This window comes from Sciurus vulgaris, assembly GCF_902686455.1.
Source record: "Sciurus vulgaris genome assembly, chromosome: 9".
NCBI lineage: Eukaryota > Metazoa > Chordata > Mammalia > Rodentia > Sciuridae > Sciurus > Sciurus vulgaris.
Window position 1 is genome coordinate 71,755,482 of NC_136469.1, and position 19,476 is coordinate 71,774,957.

General features: G+C 39.5%; 1 protein-coding gene across 4 annotated transcripts in view; it reads right to left on the reverse strand.

Moving 5' to 3' along the window:
* Nucleotides 1-19,476, reverse strand: part of LOC306669343 (broad substrate specificity ATP-binding cassette transporter ABCG2-like) — a 166,154-nt gene that overhangs the window by 62,956 nt on the left and 83,722 nt on the right. For all 4 annotated transcript variants that reach the window (XM_079153277.1, XM_079153275.1, XM_079153276.1 and 1 more), the window contains 4 exons: nt 9,894-10,118; nt 3,003-3,062; nt 2,220-2,334; nt 1,485-1,637 (listed from right to left, as the gene is read on the reverse strand). In XM_079153277.1, coding sequence (XP_079009403.1) covers nt 1,485-1,637; nt 2,220-2,334; nt 3,003-3,062; nt 9,894-10,099 — 534 coding nt within the window. In that variant the 5' untranslated portion in view covers nt 10,100-10,118. The remainder of the gene's footprint in view (nt 1-1,484; nt 1,638-2,219; nt 2,335-3,002; nt 3,063-9,893; nt 10,119-19,476) is intronic.

The window sequence follows — 19,476 nt, forward strand, 5'->3', positions numbered from 1 at the left end:
TGACGTGGATGTGGGGAAAAAGGCACACTCGTACATTGCTGGTAGAGTTGCAAATTGGTGCAGCCACTCTGGAAAGCAGTGTGGAGATTTCTCAGAAAACTTCGAATGGACCCACCATTGGACCCAGCTATTCCACTCCTCAGTTTATACCCAAAGGACTTAAAATCAGCATACTACAGTGATACAGCCATATCAATGTTCATAGCTGCTCAATTCACAGTAGCTAGATTGTGGAACCAAGATGCCCTTCAACTGACGAATGGATAAAGAAACTGTAGTATATATACACAATGGAATATTACTCAGCCATAAAGATGAATAAAATTATGGCATTTGCTGGTAAATGGATGGAGTTGGAGAATATCATGCTAAGTGAAATAAGTCAAGCCCAAAAAAACCAAAGGCCAAATGTTTTCTCTGGTAAGCGAATGATGATACATAACGGGAGGGGAGAGGTGGCTGGGAGGCAGGGTGGCAGCCAAGAGAAGAACTGAAGAACTGTGGATGGTGTAGAGGAAAAAGGGCGAGAGGTGGTGGGGGAAGGAAAGATAGTAGACTGAGACAGACAGTATTACCCTATGTACCTGTATGATTACATGAATGGTGTGAACTTAATTGTATACAACCTATGAAATGAAAAGCACCCCATTTGTGTACATTGAATCAAAATGCAGTCTGTAAGAATAAAAACTTAAGGGCTGGGGGTATAGCCCAGTTGGTATAGTGCTTACCTTGCAAGCACAAGGCCCTGGGTTCAATCCCCAGCACCGCAAAAAAAAAAAAAAAAAAAAAAAAAAAAAAAAAAGAATAAAAATTTAAAAATAAATAAATAAAAATAAATAAAAATAAATACCTGTAAAACATAGGAAAAAAAAAAAAACAACCTAAGAGTCTGGCATATAAGAATGTGGAAATAAGTACTGGCAAAAGAAAGGGAAGAAGGGAGGAAAGGAGGAAGGGGAGGAGAGAAAACTGCCAAAGAAATGCTATAAAAAAGTAACTTGGTCGCTACACAAATTATAAATCCTAATGTGACTGAATATAGTTAGGAAAACCAAATTAGGCCAAAGTGAAATAGGAATGACCCTTGGATTCTCATTCTTTATCAATTCCAAAAATATACCTTAAAGAAGCAATGGAACAAAGTCCCCTGGAGGAAGAGAGGGAGAACAGCTAAAAGAGAGAAGAGAGAAACAGGAAGGAGAGAAGTTAGTGCAGAGGCCTCAGATGAGCCATGGCCTGACAGCGAGGGTGGAAAAGGCTGTGTGTGGGGCCCTTTCCACAGGGACACACTCCACCCAGATTCAACCACATTAAGATGGGTTCTCCACTTAACTTCCTGTCCATACTATGCAACTAGTCACTATGCTCATCATGACAGAAAGCAGCCGCTGTTGACCATACACCTTAGGAAACTTCTGATTAAGGTCACACAGGGAGGTCCTCTTTCCTGGCTAGGACTCTATCAGGTTTTTTCACATTACCTTGGAATCTGCCACTTTACTCAGACCCAACTCTTCAATGACCTTGTTGATCCGCTCATTTTTTTCATGATTTGTCGTCGTTGTGGGAAGCCGAAGAGCCGCTGAGAACTGTAAGTTTTCTCTCACTGTCAGGGTGCCCATCACGACATCATCCTGAAGGGAAACATGGTATTTCAATGAGACACATTGAATCTTTTCTAAAACCATCACTCTGGTATATTTAACTTAATCCATGAAAACAATATAACCAAGGTGACATTCTAGCTACTGGTGAACTTTCAACTCTACAAACTTCAGGGACTCCACAGACAGACAACCTCAACACCCAAGGGAGTCATTTTCAGGCTTCACCTGCACACCCAGGTGAAGCACAGGTACTCACGGTGACTGTAACCATACACTTCCAAACAGCTTTGTATGAGGACATGACAAACACACCTTCTAGAGGAAGGAAAAAGGTGCCAGAAGGGCAAAAAAGGACAACAGCATACCCTTTTGGAAATAGTAAAACTGGTAAAATTGATAGCATTGCACCACAGGGATCCTATTCCAGGTCTTCTCTGTCTTTCCATTTAATCTCACCCCTAATCTCAAGGGAGATTACAAAAAGGTTAAAAAAGTTGATTCCATGAGAGCTGGTTCCATGTCACATACTCATCTGGAAGCACACTAAATTATAAGGCATCTCCCATACAGAAGCAGAGGAACCACGAAAGGTAAAATACGAATACTTACTTGAACCACATAACCTGAATTACATTTGAAATTGGCAGGTCGAGGTGCTCCATTGACCAAAACATCTCCAGATAATCCATGTGGATCTTTCCTTGCAGCTAAAACGTCTAACAATCTGTAAAAGGACATACATGTAGTATCTTTTTTCCTTCCAACACAGGCCATATCTCTCTGCTACTCTGAATCCAAATTCTGCTCAAGTTAAAAAATTAGTCAAGTGATCCATGATTTAACCCAAATTAAAAAAAAATATATATATATATATACATACACACACACACACACACATATGTATTTAAAGCACACACATATGTAGATATGTGTTCATATTTATTCAAATTCTCATCTTCCTTTTCATCATGTAATAAGAAAGCTCAAAAATATAAAAGCAAACAACATTGGCTTATCAAGCAATGAACTCCCTAGTGACCTTCTGGCTGACTGAAGGTCCCAACCAAGAAATAGGCTCCTTTACCTAAGAGTCATGTCTTCAGTTTGACCTGCTGCTCCATATCCTCCTTTTTATTCCTTACCCTTAGGTCATAATACGGCCCCTCTGCTGTATGCCAATCACTTTATCATGCCATGTTAATAAACCTGACCTAATAAGACTTCCTGGTCCTTGAGATAAAACCACAAGCTAGCCCAACTACATGTTATCCACAGAACCTAAGAACCAGATTGGACATACATAGCAAAGGCTTAATATCCACATAAAGGTGATTTTTTTGAAGCACACTAAAATTTCCCAGAATAGGTCCACTGATACTTTGTCATACTCACGAGGATTTGCCTCCACCTGTGGGTCCCAGAATGGCATTAAGACCAGGTTTCATGATCCCACTATAAACACAAAAACAAACAGAATTATTGTTCCACTTTAAACAAAGTTCTACTAATTTGTGGTCTACGTCGAATATACTCAGTGAAGTCTGATGAAACTACAAACTGAAAACAAGCACCAATTTAAAAGAGAAAAAATGAACTGTTGGTTAATAGAAGCCTAGTACATAGAGGATGTCAATCACTACTCAGGACTAATAGTAAAGGTGGCTCAGGTCCCTAAACATTCCTTTGACTGATCTCTAAACTACTTATCCCTTTTGGAAAATGATACATCTAACGTTCAAGGATCCTTGAAATTAGCCTGGAGATATAGGCTCAGTGGAAGATCCGGTGCTTAACATGCAGGAGGCCCTGGGCTCCATCCCCAGCAACAACAACAAAAATTCCTTGAAATAAGAAATAGATTCTCATGAAGCTCCCTTAACACACTGTAAAACACATGACAGCTTCTGAGAAATATCTGATGATTAGTATCTTCAAACAGCCTCACTTGAAACCCAGTCAAGTTCTACATAAGTGATCACAGATTGATAGAATATCAGTAGTAGTCTTTCAACTACTACAATCTAATCAGACCAAAAAACATCTAAAGTAGAAATCCAAAGGTTAGAAGGAAGCACTCCAGAGGATAAGACAGCATCCCCAGTGCTTAGGACCAGAAAAACATCACCAGTTAGAAAAAGCAAAACGCACACAATAAAGTTAGATAATTCCCCTCTGTTGCCGCCTGCAGCAATGAGACTGCGGGAAAGAATCAGAGGTGGACTGGGAATGAACAACTTCTTTATTTTTCTCAGAGGTGCTTCCTTGCTTGCCTCTCTCCCCAAGTAGACGCCTTGGTGCCAACACCAGCTCCGCCTGACACTGTGAGAAGGGAGAAAACAGCAAGCCACCACTGCTAAGAGTGGAAGTGAGGTGAGAGTGGCACGTGGAGAGTGGTGCCTGTTGTTCCCGCATGCTCCATTGGAAGCCTCACACGGGAGGTTGCTGGGGCCAAGGAGCAAGCGCAGCCGGGGGACCATGCGCACGTAAGGGCGGGGGAGGAGGCATCCCATGCCACTAAGTGGGCGCGTCCCCCACCCGCGCGGTCTCTTCCTCAGACAGCTGAAAGCATGACTCTACACCCCTCCTTGTTAAGTGTCCGAGAGTGGACAGGAAAATGATCAGTTTACAACTGGGAGACATCCCTGCCGTAGGGGATGTCCTTTAGGGATGTGCAGGCCCAGAACAGATACTAATATGTTTCTTCCTTTTCATTATGTAATAAGAAAACTCAAAAATATAAAAGCAAAACAACATTGGCCTAGCAATGACCTCTCAGATGACCTTCTGGCCTTCTGGTTGGTTCTTTCCCAACCAAGAAAATATGCTCCTTTACTTGAGATTCATGTTCATGGGCATGAGAAAGAGAAAACAGGCCACACTCAGCCCATTCAGAACCCTGGTGTCTACACCCAGTCTATCTTTAGGATTTGTAAGTAGGCAGATATATTCCACAGAGTATGGAGTCCAAGAGCAAGGTCACACCTGACAGTAATTCATTCTCTGATTAATAATTCCCAGAGGTCAATCCTACGACTACACAACTCTCATGAGTGATGAACTTCCCAGTGCAACTTCCCCACAGCTCTTAGGAGGACCTCAGTGCCTGCGAGGCCTATGGCACCTGATCTGTCACAATCATACCACAGCTGCTGGGGGCGGAGGCAAAATGTATCTTTTACTTCGCTCATTAAATCTGAGGATACTCTCACTGAAACATTAGACAAAGACAGTGAGAACCTGGCAAACCTGGAGCAAGCTATGACAGAAAAATCTCTTATTCTTTTGGTGGCCTTTCCCCCATGCAGTGCAAAACACACTCAGGAAAGGGCTGACTTTCAACGTGCATTTATCTTTAGTGCTGGATGCATCTTCTTTAATAATAGCTACCAAGTACCTGCTTGTGAAATGACCAGAAATGAGCCTGTCATTCATTCAGGTTTTACTGCCAGGAAAGCTTTCCACATTTTTAAAATACTAATCAAGGGAGGGAAAACAGGAGATCATGAACCAAAAATGAATTCCATGCATGTATGAGATTTTCAGGATGAATCCAACTACTATGTATAACTACAAAGCTCTAATAAAAATAAAATACCTACTTTACCAAGTCATCCTGAATGACTCAACCATAAACTGAATGTGAATGTATTAAAGACAAAGAATTTTACAATTTCCTGCATTTGATTTATTCTGACAGAAAACAACAAAAAATGTATGATTACAAATACAAGAGTTCCAATCTGGAGCAGGGACTAATTCCACCTCCATCCACTTAGCACAATTATTCAATGTCTACTGCATATACAGGAGATACTCTTTCAGATCTGGGGATGGAGCTCAGCGGTTAAGAGTACTTGCCTAGCAAGTAGGAGCCCCTGGGTTCAATTCCTAGCATGGGAGAGAGCTGAGAACAAAACAAGTGATAAACAAGTGAAAAAACAAAGGCCCATCCCTCCTGGAGTTTACATTCCAGTCCAGGGATCAGCACATTGTAGCTGGTTGTTCTGTTTTCAAAAACAATATGATTGGAACAGAGCCATGTTCATTTGGTTGTGCAGGTATAGCAGTTTTTGTGCTACAAACAACCCATAAAATTGAAGAATTTATGATCTGGTCATTTACAAGAAGAGTCTGCTGACCCCTGTTACAGTCTATGGTCCACAATTCCCTGGTCTCCCCACCCTCGCCTCCACCCTTGTATCACCCCTCACAAGCCATTCCCCTCTTATTTATTGTTTTACAGCATTTGTGTGCAAAAGTGTTGTGTCATTACACTCTAAAACCTTGCCAAGGAGAACTGTATCATTATGTTACCACCCACAACTCCTTTCCTCACCCCTTACATGCAGCACACCAAATAAAGAGTACTAAGAAACTTACCTGCAGGATTTTTGTAACATCTGTTACATTATAGTGGACAACATCAACCCTTTGGTCTTGTTTGTTTTTAGACAAGAGAGGTCATTGCCATTCCTGGAGCATGGCCTACCTCCTCATACACACACAATGCACTGCTTTTTAAAACTCCATGTGCCCAGTTCTACAATTTAGGATTGGGGTGTTCACAGTATATTTTAATCTTTCTATCCCAACAGAATGACATAGTGAAAGTGCTCTAGTTTTCTGAATTCCCCATTAGACCAAACGGTTTCTGAGAATAGACACACATCTGTATCACTAGCCATTCTGCACCAACAGCAGATTTTTTTAAATCAAAATTGTAGATATATTTATATGCACATGTGTATCTGTACATGCATACATATATTCCCTAGGTCAGTCTGTGAAGAAGGCCTGGGAGCAATGATAGCTTCAAAGCAATAGCATTCAAATCACCCAGATACTGCTTTGTAAAAACCATTCTCCACTGACTCCAGGTCAGTCAAAGCAGGTATAAAATGAGTCCAGAACTTCTTGCTGTGCCAAGGAAATATCAAAGAATGAAGGGATAAGTTAAAATAATGAGAGAGGAAGGGAGGAACTTACCTTGTCAGGTCTCCCACTGACTAAATCAGGAATATTAGTAGCATCAAGATAAAGAATAATAATCATACATTACAACTGAATGCTATTGAATATAAAGTACAAAACCATAAGTCTATACAGCAAATAAGAGGAAATGAATGAAGGTTTTTCCTATTAGTAGGAATTCAAACAATAAGATGATATAATAATGTCAAAGAATCTCCCCTCATAATACTAACCAAGTACAAAGAGGAAAATAGGAACATTATGGTGAGTTTGGCAGACAGCAACCTGACCAGTGATCAATCTTAACAATACCTGGAGTGAGAAGGGACTAGAAAACACCAGGTTGTTTCCAAAAACCGGTTATGAAAAACCAACACAACAGAGATACAGTAACAAGAGCAAATGCAGTGAAATACCTACAGAGAAATACCGCCAGTTACAGAATCTGGGTGAAAGGGTTATGTTCATATGGGTTTAAAATTGAAATTATTTCAAAGTAAATTATTAATCTGAAAAACTCTCCAAGAGGGTAAGGAATTTCTCTCATGATTATAGGATATCTGCACATCTACTAGAATGGGTGATTTTTTAAAAATATTTTATTTGTTCTAATTTGTTATACATGACAGTAGAATGCATTTATACATTTTGATGGACCATACATAAATGGAGTGTAATCTCTCATTTTTCTGATTATACATGATATAAGACCACATCGGTCATGCAGTCATATATGTACATGAGGTAATAATGTCTGTTTCACTCTACTATCCTTCCTGCCCCCATACCCTTTCCCCTCCCTTCACTCCCTCTACTTTATATCAGGTAACTATTCTTCCCTAGCCACCCCACCCCTTACTGTGAATCAGCATCTGAATATCAGAGAAAACATTTGGCCTTTGGTTTTTTGGGTTAGGCTTATTTCCGCTTAGCATGATATTCTCTAACTCCATCCATTTACCAGCAAATGCCATAATTTCAGATAATTTTTTTAAAAGATCTTTAGCACTGGTGAGGGAAAGTTCAAGTGCTGGGTATGGAGACAAAGTAAGCAAAAGAGAGTTTTCATAAAGTAGGAACATTTTTTGAATTCTCATGATCAAATTTTGTTCCATCTTGTGACAAAAGGAAAGGAAAAACAAAAATTTTAAAGTCAATATTGTCTAACTTTTTGGAATATAGTTAACAATGTAAATGGTGATGGTGCTATCAAACGTGAATCAAAAATAAGAAAATAAGACTAAGTCTTCACATACCCTAGAGACTATGTGAAGCCAGCAGACAGGAGAAAGATCGAAAACACTGCAGCCAGAAAAGGAGAACCTTTCTCATGGATCCTTCAATCAGAAATGGGAGTAAGCAAGAATACCAATTCTTACTATCTTTTAAAAACTGTAAATACTGAAAGAACTATAAGATTTAACTGCAATTTTATGAGCCTAGGAAAGCACCAGAGGATGACCTCCTCCTTTGCTGAAATGCACACGATGGAGTCATAAAATGTTGCGAAGTTTTGAGTTCATGAGACATTTAGGGTATCAAGTCACTAATTGAAAAGATAAGCAAGAAGAGCTATAAGTGGTGGAGCACTTGCCCAGCATGTGCAAAGCTCTGGGTTCAATCCCCAACACCACCACCACCACCCTACCGGCCCCCACACACAGAATATAATCTATATCTTTATTCAGTGGTGAGCACCATGCTTAGTAGGCTAGAGGCCCAGGTTCCATCCCTGGCATCAAAAATAAAAAAATCAAGGTAAACGTACCCTCATACCCTATGCTTTTTGCTTCTGTTCAAACTGCACATCTTCGGATCACATTACCTTCCACCTCTTTCAGCACAAAATCTGAGGAAACCAACATTTTCTTGATTATCTTTCACAAAAGGTTTGTCAGCTTTTCATAAGTGAATTTTATCTAATTTTGCAGCCCAAGATCAAAGCCTTCCATCCACCAATTCTCCCCTTATTCTTCTGGTCGGAATTGCTTAACCAACACAAGAAAGAGACAAGGACTAAGAGCAGGTGTTGCTGCAGGAGAGAGTTCTAACCCTGTGCAGTGCCCCTGGCCTCAGTCCAGTCAACCCTTAGATCCTCACCATTTCTCTCCTCACACCCCAAAATTTTCTACCCCAGCTTGCCATTTCCTTGCCCTCCAGAGGAAGTTGGTGTTTATTAAAAGAAAAGACCACAGTCACATAAAAACATGGAGGTAAAAGGACAAACCTCTGATTTCATATAGGTCTGCAGCCACTCAGGGGTCAAAGGACTCTTTCTAACCACATTCACTTTGGAGAGTCAGGGGAAGTTCCTTGCTTGCTTTATGAGTAATTATTGCCCCTATTAAACAAACTAAACACACAGGTCATGCTGAATAAACAAATTCCTGACACCTAAGCATAGATTTAGTTCTCTGGAAATCAGAAAAACACTGACACCCCTAATGGCCAGCCACTGTGAGCTCATGAGGTACCTGGCAGTGAGTAGATTCTACAGAAACACTTCCCTCCCACTCGAGCTCCCACTTCAACTCCATGCTCTGCCTTCCGAATTCCTTGCTGAATGAAAGAATGAAAACCCTAATCGCTGGCCCTTTTAAAATAGGATTAACTGCATTGATTTTGATCCTAAATTATCACTACTTTGCACTTCAACTACATAACTTCAATTAAAATTATAGTTGTCTTATATTTAAATATTTTCCATCTGACATTTTTATGGGAAGTATTGAGCAAATTATTACAGACTATCAACTACTATAAATAGGCCATTCACTAAACACAGGTCTATTTGTAAAGCGAAGTATTTTCATGATACACTCTCATTTCAACCTCTTTGCTACTAAAATGTAAAGTACATAAAATGCACAAGTACCTAAGAAATGTCTGGCTCAGAAAGTATAGCAGCAATACTACTTCACTGCTTGGACTATAGTGCAAAGGTTACAATCACATCCCCACGATGAAAAAGTAGTAAACCATACATACATCCAGGCCTCTTTCCACCGAAACACAAGAAAACTTTTTACACAGGAAAAGCTAAATGTCACATTAATGGTTTAGTTTCTCAAATAAAACTCCATGCGCGTGGTACAACCACTTTTACAGTTTGTCAGTTCCTTTCAAAGGTAAACATACTTAACAAGTGATCCAATCATTTCAGTCCTATTTAACCAAAAGTAAGCAGGTATCACTAATGCCCGAACAAAGATTTGTACACAAAGGCTCACAGCAGCTGATTGATAATAGGCAAGACCTGTGAAGTTCATTGTAGGTCAATAAAGTGGTCTTTTAAAAAGCCCAAGCACTTACTTGACATTCGATAGTATTTCTTTCTCAACTACTTTCCGACCAAGTAGAAAGCCACTCTTCACTTTTACTCTATAGTAGATGTTATGAAAACTCAACACATCTCCTCCAGTAGTAAATGTCTTCAGGTCACTAGAGGTCATTCCGGGGAGGCCATTGCTGTTTCTTTGTGACATTGGGATGCAAATCTGATCATTACTGGAAGTCATCTGGAGAATTTCTGCCTTTCTGTGGAGGGAAAAGCAATAGTAAGTTTATGTCCGGATGAATGAGATTGTAAACCCTAGATAAGAATACACTTAAACCAAGTCCGTTTTCAACTGTGCTGCAGTGAGTAGACTCCTTCCCAATGAACAATCCAATCACTGCGATGAGAACAACCTTGGAATCTATAATGGAAGGAAGACACAAGTTTGAATACCAACACTCCAATTAGATGTCAATTAAATTCCTCATTAAGTAAATAGTATGGAAATTAAAACTCATAAGACAGAAAAGCACAGGTAAGACCTGGGTGGCTTGAAAAAGCACATGATTTCAATTTGGGGACAGCCTACATGATCTTTATCATATGTCCTGGTTTGTTTATCTTGTTTCGTTTTTGGAGTTTATAACATTATTACCAAAAAAGGGTTAGATAAGTACTCTGGCACAGGACATTTCTTTCTGAATTTATAGCTCTAGACTTCACACCTCTGATTTTTATGCACCTTCAATCAGTAAAGAATGTGAATTCCAACACTGTTTGCAGTGACATCATTTATTTATTGGACAAATGTTTAAATTCCAGGAAGATTTAAATGTGAAAATGATTTCAGAAAATCAAACCAATGGTTAAGCAGCTCAAGACTTGAAAGCAAAACTGAATATTTGTGAGTGAAGTTTAAAATGTTTCATTAAACAAGTTTCAAAAGGTCCCTTAAAAAGATTTAATTACAGTAAATCCTTCATGTGAACTGAACTTGTGAAAGAAGTTTGAAATGCTAACTGCAATAACCCTAATTTTCTTTTGTAAAAGTCAAAGTCATCCATGAAGAACTTTCTCTCTGCCTATGATAAGAGTAGCTGCTCTAAATTAGTCATCCTCCTTAGAACAACTAGAAACATACACAAAAGATGAGAAGCAGCTGTGTGCAGAGTTCTGGTGAAAGCAACCAAAGGCAGCCAGGACATGAAGATCCAAAATCCAAGGAGCGGGCAGCACTGAGGACAACCAGAAAGAAAGAAGCCTCTGGGGGCATCTTCCTAAAGCCCCTACTGTATCAGAACAAATAGCCCAACAGTCTCTCAGCAAGAAAGAAAAAAATTTGGACTTGCAGGCCAGCAAAGTAAAAGGAGCACTGAAAACCCCAAGCTTTCGAGATCCCTGAAGCATTATGGCCTGGGAATATGGAAAACAATACACACGGCTCCATCAAAGTCATCTGCTCAGACTCTCACAGACGCTGTCCTCATCCACATTTTCAATCCAAAATTATCAGGCATGCCAGAAAATTGGATCCAAAGTTCCAAAAACTGAAAACAAAGAAGTAGACCCACAGGTAATATAGTCAAGAAAATAAATGAAAAGACAGACTGTCACCAAGAAAACAGAATCTGCTTAAAATAAATAAATAAATAAAAATTAAGAAGTCACGTAGGACATGGTGACACAGCTACTATCCCAGCTGTACCAGAGGCGGAGGCAGAATGATCATGAGTTTGAGGCCAGCCTGGGCAATATGGGTGACCCTATGTTTTATAAGAAAACGAAGGAGCATGGGGTTAGCTCAGCGGTAGAATACATGCTCCAAGCCCTGGATTTGATTCCTAGAACTGGGAGAAAAAAAGTTAAGAATTTAAGAGATGAGGGTGGGGGGTTGCAGCTCAGTGGAAAAGTGCTTGCCTAGCATGTGTGAGGTACTGGGTTCAATCCTCAACATCACATAAAAATAAATAGATAAAATAAAGGTATTGTGTCTCTCTACAACAACAACAACAAAAACTTAAAAAAAAAAAAAAAGAATTTAATAAATGAGTGAGAATTAATGAATCGAAAGGCTAGTATTTAAAAAACATCCAGGAAGAAAATTACAAATGATGAAAACTATCATCATGAAAAAAAAAAAAAGAAGCTCCTGATTGAAATGAAAGAGAGAAGTATATAACAGCATAAGAAACACAGGAAATGATGAAAAAGTTTCAGCATACATGTAATTACAAACTGGGAGAAGGGGAAAATGGAGTAGAATCAGTATTTCCAAAAATACTGGCCAAGAATTTCCTAAAACTAAGGAAGGCATTAAGCCACCAATTGAAAAAACTCTACCGATGCTAATTAGGATAAACATAAAAACACTACACAGTGGAACTGAGAAAAAACAAAGTAAACTCTGAACAAATGTTTTTATACCACCAAATTCAGCATTTACAACACTGCATTCATTTTGGAAACTGGCAAAAAAATAAACATTTAAATACTGGCAAGTAGGATAGTAAAGGTAAATAAGTTGAGGAATAATGAGTCAAAATTCTCTTCTGAAGGAATAAAAGAGGCACAAGTAACATGTGAACTTTGCTCCTTTACATTTTTTTTTAAACACCATAAGCCATCTCCCCAGATCTTCAGAAACCATCAATGCCAATACTAATACCAGCAGTCACTTCTCCTACTGCCACCACATGAGATGTTCAGCCACTGAGGACCGACCTTCTACAAGACACACCAGAGAATCATGTGACATATAGCTTGACTTTAAATAGGCTGTTGACTCTAGGTGGGAATGAGACTTTTGTGAGGTTTCCCACTTGTCAAAGGCAACAACTGGAACTAAAGTACCCAAGAAAGATCACTCCTGCCTATGCAAGATAGTGGGCTAAAACTTACGTAAATAGAATTACAATGTGTAAGTATGTGCAGAGTTGCCTTCCCTGTAACTGGACTAAGTTCCCAAATCACATTTTGGGAGAGCTGCTTAGTTTCTACTAGGGTTCTACCAATCTTCCTCAGAAAGATGTGGGGCCTTCCAAACAGGCCAAAAAAAAAAAAAAAAAATGAGTAGATAGGTCCAACCAAAGCACAACATCCAGCTGACTTTTGTTGTCCCCCCCCCCCCCCCCCCCGCACGCAAAAAAAAGGAAACAAACTGTATTTCTAACACTAATATGCTACAAGGTATCACACTAGGATGAAATAAAAAATACAGCAAGTGTAAGGAAATCCCACGAAACCACGCCAGACACGGGAAATCACATAAGGGAATTTATTAAGCAAACAGAGTGTCTCCCTGCAGGGTAAGAGAGAAAATGAGAGGAAAATAGAAAGGAAAAGAAAGGGCGTGTGCTAGAGAGAGTGGAAAAGCCAGGAGAATAGAGAAAAGTGAGTAGGACAGACAGAAGAATGGAAAAGGGCAGGGAAGCTACAGTAAAACAGTTGAATTCCGCAGGGCTAACAGGGGACCAATATCAGAGAAGGATATTTGCAAGCTGACTGATGAACCAATAGCTAGCTAGTATGTTCACAGATTGACAAGTGGTTGGGAGGCGGGGAAAATAGTTGTACCTGATGGGTGGGAGAGCAGCTTTATACATTACAGTAAGGATTTTTTAAATGAATAAAATACACCACCCCAGCTCCATCGAGTACCCAGTCTCTAGTTAATCCAGCATACTAGGTAGGTGACTCGGGAAAAGTAGTAACTGACTTCAAATACATAATAACCTTTTCCTGTGGTCAGCATTTCTGGTCCCATGTGCAGCTCTCGTGGGATTAGTCTTTTATGTAAAGAAAAACACTCATCACATCTAGAACTCCCTGTGACAAAAATCACCCTTCTAAGTCGTTGTTTCCCAACTTTCATAGTTCCTGTAAATACTAATAGGATTTTACTCCCATTTATGTCCTAGACCTACTACAAAGATCTTCAGTCTTTAGATAAAAGCCTCCAAATGACTGCACAACCCACCTGCACCCAGCTACTCTAAGCTGATTATACATCCCAGTCAACTTGCAAAGGCCTTTCCCTGAGATCTGGGGGCTTCGCCTTTCTAGCTGTCTCTTTCCTGGTTGTCTACTTACATCACCCTCTCCTCTCCTGTTGCTTTCTCATTGATGAAACCACATTTAGTTTTTTGAAATGTTTAACCTTTCTTCTTCACTGTATGCTGCTATAACTATTATTATGATAATCTGCATTAAAAATGCCAATTTTCTCTTACTTTTTGCCATACTCTAAATTATATACTTCTCTAAAACCAGAATGCAAAACTCAATTTTCATGCAATGAAAACTATATCTAGATCAGAAAAGCACACAAGCAAATACTAAGCCCTCAGCTAGACAGCTGCCCAGTTATAACCACTCCAAGTATTGGTAGAAAGGAGGGCAGCCTCAGACCAAGAGATCAGGGCCTTCCCTTACATAGGGAGAGATGCATTCTGCCTCATAGTGTTAGGGCTGCTGCTTAAGCACAAATCTCCTCAAACCATTAACTAAGGTTACTGGCAAGAGATCCTGACAAGGAGTTAAGAGTGCCTCACCTGACTCACTGTCAAGCATTTGCTTCAATTTATAAATGAAAAAAATAAAAAGAAATAAAATGGGAATATTAATTTCCAAAAATTAGCCCTTCCATTTAAAATGCCTTCTATTGATCGATGGTTTTAATATTAGCTCTCATTTGACAGATCCACCCTAAGGCACCCAGTGTTGACTCTATAGTCCAAGGCTGCTTAGTAATACAGTTTTGAAATTGGTCCACTAAGATGCTCTAAGACCCCATATCATTGTAGTAGTGATCTGGAGGACATGACAATTTCAGACAGATTGGAAGAGATCCAATCATGGAAGATATCTATGCTTAGTGAGAAGCCTTCAGGCCTTTTAATCAAGAATGGCTCACCATACCAATTATGTTTTTGAAAGAACACACTCAGAGCTCCTGGAAGCCTTATTTATCTCTGTATATCCTGCCCTTAGTACAGTACCAGACACAAAGTACTAAGAAACCATAAAACAGAAATAGCACCAGTTTCTCAGACACAACCCTGAGGATGCAGGAACAAACTGCAGCACTCTCGCCTGCCCCACAAGAAGATGGGGTGGATGTGGGGCAGGAATAGAGCTCCAGCAGCTGGAGGACCTCCTGGGAGTCAGGGCACAACTGGGTAGAGGCTCTGAGAATTTGCAGCATGGAGAGATGTTAGACTTTGAACCTGATGCTCAGGCATGCTCTACCACTGAACTACTCTCCAGCACTGTAAGAATTCTTACTAGTTGTAACCAATCCCAAACAACCCTACTTCGCCAGCTTCCCCAACCCACCAAATCTGGGAAAAATAAGACAAAACAGCCAGCTCTTTCTTACAGGAAAAAAAAAAAAATTAATGTACAAAGAATGAAACTTTTTAAAAAATCATGAGAAAAAACAGCAGGAGCCAGGCGCAGTGGCGCACGCCTATAATCCCAGCAGCTGGGGAGGCTAAGGCAGCAGGATCGCCAGTTCAAAGTCAGCTTCAGCAAAAGCAAAGTGCTAAGCAATTCAGTGAGACCCTGTCTCTAAATAAAAAATACAAAATAGGGCTGGGAATGTAGCTCAGTGATCGAGTGCCCGTGAGTTCAATCCCTGATAGCCCCCCCCAAAAAAGAAAGAAAGAAAACAGCACAAAGTACAACATGTTCCATAAGAAGATGCCAAAATTAGTAAATATAAGTTGAAGGACAAACAAGATACTGCATAGTGCCAGTTTTCCTACCAGATTATCTCCCAATTACAAATGAAAAAAATGATAACTGTGTGTTGGAATCCTAGCAAACACTGCTTTCACCAAGGTTAATATCATCAGTACTAGGACACACGGACATCACACAACCCTGACACATGAACTGAGCAGGACCCTTTATCTCCATGGTATTTTTACCGCTAAAAGGCAGAATCTCAATACAATCATGAGAAAACACCATACTGATACAAATGAGGTGCATTCCACAAATTAACTGACGCATATCTTCACTGCTGTCAAGATCACAAGAAAACAAAAACTGAAGAATTGTCACAGATTAGAGGAAACTAGATATATAGCAGTTGATTAGAATGTAAGAATCTGGATTGCATTTGGACAGAAAAAGAACAATGGAAAGACAGGAAATATCAAAAGAAAGTATGTGATTAATAATATTATGATTAACATAATTAATGTAATCCATAGTATTACAGTATTATGCCAATATTAATTTATTAGTTTCAACAATTACACTATAGTTTCATAAGGTATTATTAGAACTCTATTTTTTGCAACTTTTCAATAAGTCAATGATCATATAAAATTTAAAATTGAATGAAATAAGCAACATCTTTCAGTGTTTATAACAGAAGTGCAATGTGGGATTTAACATGCTATTTTTATTTTCGAAATACTCCTTATCAGAATCTACACAACCTAGTCAAAGCTGTATTGTGGGAAGCATTGTATAAAGAGTAACATATCAAAAGCCTCTCTTCTGGGCTAGAGTTGTAGCTCAGTATAAAAGTACTTGCCTAGAATAAGTGAGGCACTGGGTTTGATCCTCAGCACCACATAAAAATAAATAAATAAAATAAAGGTATTGTGTCCATCTACAACTTAAAAAAAAAAAAAATCTCTTCCTGGTTACTCTAGCATAGTTAGGATTAACCATGAAATACTCCTAGAAACCAAGCTTGAAAGGATATCTCCAGCGTACTGAGAGCAGCCGAAGCAGGAAGCTTATAGTTTTATAAACTGTTCAGACACGTTTGCTCCTCGTCCTTTTTTGGTGGAAAGTACAGGGCAATTGCTTTTTATTGAAAATTTCAAGTCACTTGAAATGTCTCTTGGCCTGAACCAGTTACTACTGTGAGGTGCATGTGACCCTACTGAGAGCCTCCTCTTCCACAGCTGGCATGCAGTGAGGCCCATGGAGCACATCTTCCTGGAGGAAAGCAGATCTAGATCTATGTGTGAAATCAAGGCACAATGATTGATTTATAACTCCAGGGAAAAGACCAAGTAGCAAAAACAGATACGAGGGAGCAACTGCAATGGGTCTATTGGCCAAGGTAGCTACTTATCCCTGGGTATAAATCAACACTGCACAAGTCAAATGGGTTGTATTACTAACTTAGATTTGAGAATGGAGATGTGTGAGTGGTTTGCATGAGTGAAACAGTAATATCAGATCCAGGCATGACTAATATGATTCCATTAGATTTTTAACTAAAAGTAGCCTAATGCTTTATAGTTTCTGAAGTAGATGTTTACTTCAGTTAACTTTCAAAGCAGGTATAATGTATAGACAAAACACACGCACTGTTTATCTTAAACTTTCACAACACAGAACACTTCTGTGACTGGATATGGAGGCCAAGGGAGAGGTCCCCACATATACCAAGTAATTCTCCAGTGGGCACCAGCTGGGTATCCAGTAACTCAATTCAATCTAGCCATTATCTACATGGAGATAGCATCAGATCACATGGGTTAATGGCTCAGTTTCACAAGATTGCCTCCATCAGACTTAATCAACTAACAGGCTGACACCTATACTTCTGACTGACTAACTATAAATCACAATTCCCACAATCCCTTCCTGGGGTTGGATTAATTTGCTAGAGAGGTTCACAGAACTTAGGGAAACATTTTACTTATGTTTACCAGGTATGATAAGGGATATTACAAAAGATACAGATGAATGACCAGAAAGAGGGGAATACACAGGATGAGGTCAGAAAGGGTCCTCAGCAAGAGAACTTCTGTCCCCTGTAGAGTGGGAGGTGCCCCATCCTTGCACATGGATGCATTCACCAAGCAAGAAGTTCATCAAATCTTACTGTTCAAGATGTTTTACAAAGTTTAACCTCCAGGACCTAGCTCCCGTTCCCACAGGTCCATGGGTAGGGTTAAAAGTTCCAACCCTGTAATCACTGAGTCTTTCTGGAAACCAGCCCCATCCTGAGGTTATATAGGGGTCCCACCCTAAGCTACTGCAGACCAAGGTAAAGCCAAGGATCATCAAACTAGCCTCTCTGGGGCAGTGGGTGTAGCTTAGCAGCAGAGTTCATGGCCAGCGTGCATAAGGCCCTGGGACTGGGCTTCACTATGAATAACAAAAGACACTCCTATCACTCAGGAAATCAAATATATTTTATGTAACACAATAACAGAATTCCCATGTTATGAAATAGGAGATAAGGTTAGGAAAGATCATTCATCCATTCAGATGGCAAGTTGTCAGAACCGAGTCAGCTCTCTTAAATATCCCTACCATAGTACAAATGCACTAAAACAATAGGCAAATCCTAGATTCCTGCACTTTCTACAATTGCATTCCTTCTGTATTTATTAAGAATAGTTACACATTTGAAGTAATGTATTAGTTATTAAAAGCATAAGGCACTTCTACAAATACTTTATGAACAGGATTAAAAAGGTATCCTTCAAATTTACTTCTATCATTGTAGCAAATACTCTTAAATCTGTGCTACTCAAAATGACAGCCACTAGTTATATTTGGATATTGAACACAGAAATTAGATAATTTTAAATTGAGATATGTTGTACATATCCAGATTTGGAAAATTAGTAAGAAAAAATATAAACTACCTCAATAGTTTTATACTGATTACATGCTGAAATTATATTATCTTTAATGTATTATTTTATACATTGCAACATATAGATGGATATATATTTTATAGCTCCCAAACAACATTGCTGTATTGTCTCCTTTGATCCTCACAGCTGCCCTGTAGCTGGTTATTTGTTGGTTATTGACATGCCAGCACCAGATCCTCAGGCCTTAGACTCTTAACAGGTCATGAGCACTTACATAAGACAACAGCTGGAACCATGAAGCATCTAGCATTCCTAGTGAAGGGTCCAATAAGACTAAATGTTAGCACACTTCACACTGTACTGAGTGTACACGGGCATTTTCCACTGACCCATAATTCACTTCTGGGCTTCTTAAGTAAAACAGATCACTCCTGATAAACACATTTGCTGGTCTAGGAAAGAAGCTGTCATCCCAGATGAAGTAACTTAGAAGTAGAAGATGAAGGAGTGGGACAGTTTATAGACATCTAGGTCTGAATCTACCTGCTCCCTATCAACTCATATACTCCTCCATCCTCCCTGTTGGTCTTCATTCTCAGCTGCTCCATGAACAATTAGGAGAGATAAACACACTACCACGTTAGGTGAGAGGAAGAAGAGAGGGAGGGAGGGAGGGAGGGAGGAAAGAAAGAAAGGAAGAGGAAAAGAGGGTGGAAGAGAGAAAGGTAGGAAGGGGAAAGGGAGCAAGGAAAAAGAGATATGGAATAGACAGATAAACAGACATGGTGAACTTAAGTTCAATAATCCCCATTGCCAAAAGCTCAGTCCTTTATCCAGATGCCAATCCAGTACAGAGAACATGGTTTTGAGAAAAAGGAAAAAGAAGTTTTATTGCTTTGCTAGCAAAGAAGAGACACAGGGGACTCCTGTCCCAGAAGCTGTGATTCTGTCTAACAAGGGGAGCAGAGGGCTTTTAAAGAGGTGGTTCAAAGACTATATTTCAGCTGTTCTATGTCTGAGTTGTAATTCACTTGTT